Below are 10,026 nucleotides of genomic sequence, written 5' to 3'. Positions count from 1 at the left end.
ACATCCACCCCTCCCCCAGCACTCTGAGGGCACACAGTATTTATACGAATAATTGGGAATTTCTTGGTGGGCGGTGGCACCGTTACTAAAATGAATGTTCTCTACTTTGCTCACTGTGGTGATAAAAGAAGAAACGCCAAACATCACAAAATAGTTTTCATGATATTTAGAGTTTAGCTACATTCATCTTAGTTCTGAGTTTTAAGAAAAGTCAGGCACCTCTATATGCAAGATTTATAGTTCTCCTAGTTCCTCTCAAAAAAAAATTTGTTTTTCCTCCGATGCGCCTGTAAATTCCCCTGAGTCTTCCAAGAGGACAGTGAATCAAGGCTTTGGCAGCGCGCTTCATGGAACAGCATCAGTCCTGCGACAGAATTTCCCTTAACCCTGGCTAGTAGTGAACAGTGTCTGCGCATTTTCGTCCCATTTCACTGGGAAGCGGGGTTGGGGGAGGGTGGCGCAGAGAACTGGGAACAGCGAGCGGCTGGGAGGGAGCTCGCGTCTCTTTTGCCCGCGACCCCTCCTTCACCGTCGCTCATTCATTTCGCGCCGCTTCCCTTCCCTTCTCTCTCCATCGCACGCACTCTATTTTCCTCATTCACCTTTGCTTTTCTCTTGTCCCCACGGGAATATAAACTCCGCGAGGCAGGGCGCGGGCCGGGACTCAGGGCGAGAGGAGCGCGGTCGACGTCCAAGGGCAGGGTGGGATCCTGTCCTTACTCACATATCTGATGTTTTGTTCACCACTTTTTTTTTTTTGCATTAATTTTGAAAACTTAAAATATTGCATCAGAATACTATTTATCTTGATCACTGAGTTTTTTGGCGCTAACTCCCTTGAATTCTCCCTTGAATTCACTCGCCCCGCGCGAGTGCCTCACCCATTCCGCGCAGGGAGTTGAAACTATTTTGCTCGCTGTTGAATCCCAGTGCCGGGCACAGTAATACTCTGGTTCTCGGAATAAAACATTCTTTAAGAGCCGCCTCCAGTTTCTTGCAGGGACCCTCCCAGTCCGAGCGCAGTATTTCGGGACAAACCCCAGGAAAGAACAGGGTGTCCCCAACGCCGGGTCCCTACCCACTAAAGGTGGAACGGCATTTACCCGCCCGCGCAGGTCGCCGGGACCCCTGGGGCAGGCGGGGAGCGACCGATCGCGGGGTGGGGCGAGCGCCAGCGGGACCTGGGGCGAGGGTGCGACAGGCGGGGCTAAGGGGAGGAGCGGAGGGGGAGGGCATGGGAGAGGGGGAAGAGTGCGTCGCCGGGAGCGCGGAGAAGGCTTGCCGCGCACGACCGAGAGCTGCGCAGGTGGGTGGGAGGTGAAGGGGGCTGCAGAGGAGGGCTTTGGGGCGGGACGCGGGGGCCGGAGGGGCGGGGGCGGGGCCCCTCGGCTTCCTGGAGGCGGGTGCTGTGTGTGCCGCTGCTGCGGCCGCTGCGTCTGGGGTCGCGGCTGTCTGTGAGTGTACACCCCTCTCCCCAGTACGGACGCTCTTACTCCTGCCGGAGGCCTAGACTCAGGCCCGTGCCGAGGTCCGGGTGCCCGGCTGTGCGAAGGGACCTAGCCGGTCCCTTCGGCTGGCTGCAGGTGGACGGTGACCTCAGGTGACCGTCCGCCTTCAGGTGATCAGCCACCTGCGCTCACTGCCGCCCCTCCTACGCCTCGTTTTCCCGCAGATGTCCGCGCGCTCCGGCTCACCTCCCCGCGTCTCCCGGCAGGTGTCCTCCCGCCGCAGCTGTCCAGGCTCCCGGCCATGGTGGACGTGCTAGGCGGGCGGCGCCTGGTGACCTAAGACGGCACGTGGGTGGAGGCCGAGGCGGCGCTGCAGAACAAGGTGGTGGCTCTGTACTTCGCCACGGGCCGGTGCGCGCCCAGCCGCGATTTCACGCCGCTGATCTGCGACTTCTACGCGGAGCTAGTGGACCAGGCGCGGCCGTCCGCGCCCTTCGAGGTGGTCTTCGTGTCCGCCGACGGCAGCGCTCAGGAGATGCTGGACTTCAGGCGGGAGCTGCACGGCGCCTGGCTGGCGCTGCCCTTCCACGACCCCTACCGGCAGTGAGTGGGGACGGTTTGGGAGTTCTGGGAGCTGTTAGGCGCGCCCCCCAACCCCCATCCCAATCCCTCATCCCTGTGCTTCTCCCAGCTATCGGGAGCTCTTTGATAACCCCATCCCCACCCCAACCCGTTCGAGCCTCTCTCAGCTACATCGTAGTCTCTGCTTCGGCTTCCCAGGGAGGCTCTAGGGGTTGGCTGACAGGGAGCATCTGCATCACCATGGGCGCTTGGTGAGCATGGGCAGTGGCCTCCTCTAGCCTCTGACTCAGTGGGTCTGAGGCTCCGGGAATCTGAATTTATAAGGAGTTCTGGTGATGCTGATGCTGCTGTCCAGGAAGCCCGCTCTGGTAAATCACAGCCCGGGGATGCCCCATCCTACAGCACAGGAAGATACCGCCCCTTATCTGGAGAGCGGAAGAGGGAGACCCAGAAAGGCCACTCAGGTCAGAACTGGAGACCATGGGTTGACTGCTGTGGGCCAGTAGTACGGGACTGGGGGCCGTACTACTTGAGGCCGAGGACTCAAGGGCTGGAGGAACTTAGTGCCAGGCCACGTTGCAGTTTCATTTTTACTGGCAGTGACTGAAATTTCATTAAGACGTCTCCTGCTCCTATAACTGTAGAAAGAAGCAGGTTCCTGGACTCTTGAGGAGACGTGTCAGAGGTGACAAAAATCCTTGCTCTCTGAAGGGATCTTGCCCCACTCTTGCTTTAGAAAAGATGTAACATGGCAGGGAACCTCAGCTCCGCTGGATTTCAGAGTTTGTGAGCAAACTGGAAATTGACCCTAGTGCTCTATTGGCTGTGGTCAATGAGCTCCATGGAGAGGAGGAGGGAGAAGCGGGGAGAGGTGGTAGGACCTGGGAGGGGGAAGAAGGAGGAGGAAAAGGAAGGATGTGGGGGCTTCCCTGGTGGCGCAGTGGTTAAGAATCCACCTGCCAATGCAGGGGACATGGGTTCGAGCCCTGGTCCGGGAAGATCCCACATGCCGCGGAGTATCTAAGCCCGTATGCCACAACTACTGAGCCTGTGCTCTAGAGCCCATGAGCCACAACTACTGAGCCCATGTACCACAACTACTGAAGCCCACACGCCTAGAGCCCGTGCTCTGCAACAAGACAAACCACCACAATGAGAAGCCTGCAACACAACAAAGAGTAGCTTCCACTCGCCACAACTAGAGAAAGCCCACACGCAGCAATGAAGACCCAGCAGCCAAAAATAAATAAATTAAATTAAAAAAAAAAAAGAGGGGCTTCCCTGGTGGTGCAGTGGGTGCGAGTCCGCCTGCCGATGCAGGGGACACGGGTTCGTGCCCCGGTCCAGGAAGATCCCACTTGCTGCGGAGAGGCTGGGCCCGTGAGCCATGGCCGCTGAGCCTGCGCGTCTGGAGCCTGTGCTCTGCAACGGGAGAGGCCACAACAGTGAGAGGCCTGCATACCACAAAAAAATAAAAGAGGAAGGATGAGGGAGGGGAGAGGGGAGGGGGGAGAGGGGAGGGGGGAGAGGGGAGGGGAGGGGGGAGAGGGGAGGGGAGGGGGAGGGGGAGGGGAGGGGGAGGGGGAGGGGAGGGGGAGGTGGGAGGGGGAGGGGGAGGGGAGGGGGAGGTGGGAGGGGGAGGGGAGGGGAGAGGGGGGGAGGTGGGGAGAGGGGAGGGGGAGAGGGGGGGAGGTGGGGAGAGGGGAGGGGGAGGGGGGAGGGGGGGAGGTGGGGAGAGGGGAGGGGGGGAGGTGGGGAGAGGGGAGGGGGAGAGGGGAGAGGGGAGGGGGAGGACTTTGTGGAGGATTTGCAGAGAGGAATGGAGCACAGGCACCGATTGTCTGGCATGTTGGGGGTCTCCTCTGGTGTAAGAGTCCACATGTAGGTTTATTGCTCTTCACAAAGTACATCACACCACCGTCCCTTAACAAATATGGAGGTGAATTTCTGGGTTTTGTTTTATAGCAGCATGTGTTGCATTTCTCTGGGGATTAATATTCAGTTGTGGCATTTCCTCCCCTCCGCCAAATTAATTATTCTGAGATGGTTTTCCTTCTGGACAATTAAAAATGGAAGCTAACTTTGGAAAGTTCCCTGGAGGAGTTATTTTCCCCCAGCACATGCTTTTGGTGATGCCGAGGAAGAAGTGAGACCCAGGCCCTCGACGGTGGGGGGGGGGGGGGCGGTGCCTGCTTCCTGAGGCCTCACTCACAGCAGGATTAGGAAAGTCTTCGATGATAAATCCAAATGCCCGTGATTTACTTGGCGGAAGGATTCATATACCTTCACATCTAGTGGTGGTTGTAAAGTTTTTGCTTTGCTTAGCGTTCAAGTTATACACAGCTTTTGAAAGAACATACTTAGTTTTGAAACTGACAGAGTGACAGTGTTAGTAATAAGCTCAGGCCCTGGGCAGAGCCCAGCTGTGGGACCTATTCGTGGGGTGACACAGTAGGTAAGGTATTCAATCTCTGAGTATAATGATACCTCACAGGACGGATGAGGACTGCGCTGATGCACGAATTCAGAGCGTTGTCAGCTGGTTGTGTACCAGGACTTTGTGTCTGTTGCCCATTTCACGGTTTTGAGGAACAGGGACTGGTACTCCTGGCTCTGGAACCTGTCCTTTTGGCTACGGCTTCCTCTCCAGGGGACACTGAGCCTCAGCACAACCTTGCTAGGAGTGGGGTGCGGGGGGTTGCCGTGCTCCCTCCGCTTCCCAGAGGGAAGCCTTATCTGGTCAAGGCCCATTCAGTCCACTACAGGTGCTGAGCTGTTCAGGGCACAGGCAGCTGCACTCTGCCAGCTCAGGCTGGCCAGCCTGAACGTGGAGGAATCTGGAAGTGGTTGTTTCTTTGGGGGGAATTTAGTTCCTTGTGCCTCCCCCTTTCCAGACTGAACTTTGTTAATCCTGTCATTGCAATTTATAAGTTAGGAAATGCGGTATTCTGTGGGAAATTCTTGGAGCTAGGCCCTAAATTCTGTTCATCCCAGCCTGCATTTTGGAATCAGATCATGAGCAAAAATGGAAATAACTGCTACCAAGGAGAACTAAAGAATGTAGGAAGCCTCCAGGAGGCCTTTTCGGAAGTTCTTAATTTGTGCAGAGCACGGCATCTGCTTGGTGCTGTGAGAAGATGGGTCCAGAACCGTCATCACCAACCAGTCATGGTGAGGGACCCCAGGCTGTCTTCCCTCAGAGGCCAAAGCACGTCATCTGCTGTCCACTGGATTTCTGCTGACCAGCCTGAAGCTCAGGAGGAGATAGATCACCACAGAACCCACACACACCCCCTCCCGCCTGGGGTTACCCCAGGCGTGGCTGGAGGTACTGCTGCAGATGCACCTGCAGGAAGAGAATGCCTAGAGCCACCCACCTGTCCTCAAGGTCGCGTGGATCTTGGCTGTCCAGTGCAGCCGGCATACAAGACCCGGCCTAGAGACGTCCCTACAGCTAGGGGCAGCGCGGGCCAAGGGTGGGCTCTCAGGTCCCGCCCAGATGCCTGTGTGCGGGTAGGCAAGAGGCCTGAGAGGGGGGACAGCATCGAAGACCAGGTTCTGTCCTGCCTTCCTTCCCTTTGTTATGGGCCCAAGAGCCAAGTAACAGCTTCTGACTTTGCCAGCAGGAATTTCTATCACTTGCAGTCTGGCATGTGAGACCCACTCAGTCCGTGTCTCGCACATTCCCCTCCAGCATTTGACCCACGATCACCTTGTTTTCTTCCCTTTCCACCTGTGTTCTGCCAGACTGGAAAACTGATGTTCCAGAGTACTCCACACACTTTTCCACCTCCACAGGTCACACACATGCTGTATCCTCCAACCCTGGAGCCTCTGCTTCTCTGCCTAGTAGCTCCTCCTTTGTGCCCCTGGGGACACGGGGAGCATGTCTGGCCCCAGAGTCCTATGCCCTCAATAGCTCGAGCCAGTGCCACCCCTGTGCTAAGGGTATGTGTCCCGGGGGGGGGGGGGGGGCGTGTCTCTGTAGTCTCTAATGTTAGACCAGACATTGTTCAGTGCTTGGCGCCTGCAGGGCACTTGTTTGATGGATGCTCGGAGCAAGTAGAGAGATATGTTCTGTAATGGTCTGCCAGTGGCTGAGATGGAAAGAGACTGGAGACAGAAGTTGCCATGGCAACCCAGAAGCAGTTGTGCCAGGGATAAGGATATTCTGCTTTAGGTGGAGGGAGGGAGCCAATGCTGCAACTGCACACAGAGCGAGGAGGAAATGAGCTCTCAGATTTCCCCGAAATGGTTAAAATTCTCAGAGTTATCACTTCATTCTGCCCAGCAACAAGGCTCTTTCCTTTCTGAGGCTTGGTCTATTCTCTCTGGACGCAGTGCCCAGAGGAGATGGAGATGACTTCGGGAGAGGAGGGTTGTTATGTGTCTTTCCCACATGGTTCCAAGGTTACAGCTGTCCCCAAGCAGAGGCTGCCAGGGTGGGGATTTGAGGACCCACACTGGGTGACTCTTTGAAAAGAAGCTGGAGCAATGAACTGTCTTCAAACCTCCTTCTTGCTTCTCAAAGCCCCACCTGGTTCCTGATATCCCCGTGCCATCCCTTTTTCCTTCCAATCTTGGTAGAGCTTTGCTCTGTTTTTTAGTCTTAAGAATCAGGTTTGGCTTTGTTGCTCACCCCATGTTGATTCATTTCCTTGTCCAGTGATTTCTGTCCTCAATCTTCTTTTGCCTTCTTTCTACTTTCCTTGTAATTGCTTCATCATTGTTTTTCTAGCTTCTTGAATGAAATGCAGAACTCATCTATATAGAGGCCTTTTAGTTTTGGATAAGAGTGTGTAAGACATAACTCTCTGTGTCTAATTGTATCTATAGCTTGGGACCCATAGTATATGGGTATTATGATTTCATATATAATATTTGGTTATTTAGTTTTTAACTGATTCCAAAAATTATTGCTTATTGGTTTCCAATTCCATTATGTCACTAAGTGGTCTGTGTATCACCGATTATTTGAAATATATTAAGATCCCTTTATGACCGAGAACATGACTGGTTTTGTCACCATTTCATAGATGTTTGAAAACAAGGCATATTTTCTCTCCATTGGGTGTAGGTACTGTGTTTATTTTCCTACTTGAATTAAGATTTGTCTTGGCCTTGGATACTGGAAAGCAGCAGGAAGGGCCTGATGGAGGCGTCACAGGGGAGATTTAGTAACAGGAGGGTCTCAAGTGCATTTTTCCTTCCACTTAGTTTTACAGCCCTGAGGGCGACTGATGAGGGAAGTCAGACTACAGTTAATGTGAGGCCCTGGCAAGCTGGCTGTGGTAACAGGACAGGGATTTTCACCCAGCTGTCCTGTCTTGAGGGTACTAATCCCTGTGAAGGTTATGGGGAGATTTGCAAAACTAAGAAGGCAGAAGCTCCTTTCCTTAAATGAATACAAATAATTTTGTGAAATGGTCACTCAAGGGGTTACATGCGACAGTAAAATGTTTCACCCATAATGTTAATCAGTGTGTCCTTGAACCTGTAAGGCAGAAAGTCTAGTAAGTCTTTGTATTTATCTAGAACTCATGGAATTTTAACTTTTGCTATTATACGTACCTGATGTATTTAAACCTCCTGAGATGTAGGAGGGATACAAATTTATGGGGTTATTTGTGGGGTTAAAATTGCACTGTGCAATTTGGCAGCCACTAGCCACATGTGGCTACTTAAATTTAAAACTGACTAAAACAGGGAATTCCCTGGAAGTCCAGTGGTTATGACTCAGTGCTTTCACTTCCGTGGCCCGGGGTTCAATCCCTGGTCAGGAAACTAAGATCCCACAAGCCGCTTAGGGCAGCCAATAAATAAATAAATAAAATTAATTAAAACCCAAAATTCAGTTCCTCAGGCTCACCAGCCAGATTCCAAGTGCTCCGTAGTCACATGTGGCTGTGGCTGTGACATTGGGCAGCACAGATGCAGAACAGTCCCATCACTGCCGACATTCCTCTGCGACAGCACTGTCTTGGACCCAGCTAGCAGCAGAAGAAAAGAGCCCAAAGGAATCCTCAGCCCAGTGGGAGGGCTCACCGGGCAGGCTGGATTCTAAGGCTTTGCAGGCTCAGCTGGCACTGGGGAGGCGCTGATCCCTGCAGACGTGCAGCGGCCTGGCCTGTCCCACGCTGACCCTCGGTCGCCCTCTTCTCTCCCACAGTGAGCTGAGGACAAGGTACCACATCATGGCCATCCCCAGGCTTGTGATCGTGAAACCGAACGGGACGTCATCACTGACAAAGGGCGGAAGCAGATCCGGGAGCGGGGGCTGGCCTGCTTCCAGAACTGGGTGGAGGCAGCTGACATCTTCCAGAATTTCTCCAGTTGAGCTGGGGGGATCTCGGGGGACCTGGGCAGGTGTGTGTCACTCCTGTTGCTGCAGCGTGAACATGACAGAGAAGAGGAGCATTCTGTTTCCTTTCTCGATGCTGGTGGTTTCTTTCAGAGCAGAAGCACTCAGCTGTGATGGAAAGAAAATACTGCTCAGGGAATGCCCTCCCTGTAGCCTTGTTTGTAGTTATTTTTATTATTCTTATCATAGCTTTCTTCACATGAGCTTAAGTGTGTTCACATTGAGCTATTGGAAATCTATGCAAAACATGTATTTATACAGGCTCTTCAGGTGAAATAGCATATTTATTGATACATTTTCTGGAGATGCCTTTGTTTTAATGATATGCTATCACAAGTATATTTATTACTAAAGTTTGCAGAATCCATTTGCTTTAATAAACAAACCTATTTCCACCTGGAGCCCTCTGATTTCCTTCTTTTCCTGGCAAACCAAGTGCCCTTACGAGGAAAGTGAAGCACTCGAGAAATACCATTCTCAAACACTTTGTTCAGTTTTTCAAAGGGGATAGTTTTAATTTTTTTTATTATTTTATTTTATTTTTTAACATCTTTATTGGAGTATAATTGCTTTACAATGGTGTGTTAGTTTCTGCTTTATAACAAAGTGAATCAGTTATACATATACATATGTCCCCATATCTCTTCCCTCTTGCATCTCTCTCCCTCCCACCCTCCCTGTCCCACCCCTCTAGGTGGTCACAAAGCACTGAGCTGATCTCCCTGTGCTATGCGGCTGCTTCCCACTAGCTATCTATTTTACGTTAGTGTATATATGCCCATGCTACTCTCTCACTTTGCCCCAGCTTACCCTTCCCCCTCCTCGTATCCTCAAGTCCATTCTCTGGTAGGTCTGCATCTTTATTCCCGTCTTGCCCCTAGGTTCTTCTGACCATTTGTTTTTTTTTAGATTCCATATATGTGTGTTAGCATATGGTATTTGTTTTTCTCTTTCTGACTTACTTCACTCTGTATAACAGTCTCTAGGTCCATCCACCTCACTACAAATAACTCAGTTTCGTTCCTTTTTATGGCTGAGTAATATTCCATTGTACATATATAAAGAAGATATATGGATATCTTCTTTATCCATTCATCTGTTGATGGGCACTTAGGTTACTTCCATGTCCTGGCTATTGTAAATAGAGCTGCAATGAACATTTTGGTACATGACTCTTGATAGTTTTTAATTATGAGTCTTCTTGGGACTTTTTTCTTCTTTTTGTTTTCTTTTCTTACACTTGCTTTTAATAGCATCACAGTATCTTAGAAAGAAAAGAAAATTTCAAGGTTGCATAGTCACATCTTCAAGATCAAACCTCCACATCTTCTAAAAGATGCTGATTGATCCAAGTAAATGAAAGTTCACACATAAACTTTTTTCTTTTTAATTTTTATTGAAATGTAGTTGATTTACAATGTTGTGTTAGTTTCAGGTGTACAACAAAGCGATTCAGTTATACATATATATTCAATATATAACTATACATATTCTTTTTTTTAACATTCTCTTCCATTATAGGTTATTACAAGATATTGAGTAGAGTTCCCTGTGCTGTACAGTAGGTCCTTGTTGGTTATCTATTTTATATATAGTAGTGTATATCTTTGCTGATAGCAAGAGGGCTGTGTGCTG

General features: G+C 51.2%; 1 protein-coding gene across 1 annotated transcript; it reads left to right on the top strand.

Annotated features, from left to right (window-relative positions):
* The first annotated feature begins 1,573 nt into the window (after positions 1 to 1,573).
* On the top strand, positions 1,574 to 9,707 carry NXNL2 (nucleoredoxin like 2). The gene is given in 3 exon segments (XM_022560713.2): positions 1,574 to 2,051; positions 8,200 to 8,261; positions 8,264 to 9,707. Coding segments are annotated over 3 exon segments (468 nt in total). The 5' UTR covers positions 1,574 to 1,749; the 3' UTR covers positions 8,368 to 9,707.
* The last annotated feature ends 319 nt before the right edge of the window (positions 9,708 to 10,026 follow it).

Source organism: Delphinapterus leucas, chromosome 6 (assembly GCF_059928025.1).
Source record: "Delphinapterus leucas isolate spDelLeu-1000000601 "Yukka" chromosome 6, BTC_Dleu_Yukka2, whole genome shotgun sequence".
NCBI lineage: Eukaryota > Metazoa > Chordata > Mammalia > Artiodactyla > Monodontidae > Delphinapterus > Delphinapterus leucas.
The sequence above is the reverse complement of the archived record's forward strand: the minus strand, read 5'-3'. Positions and strand labels throughout refer to the sequence as shown.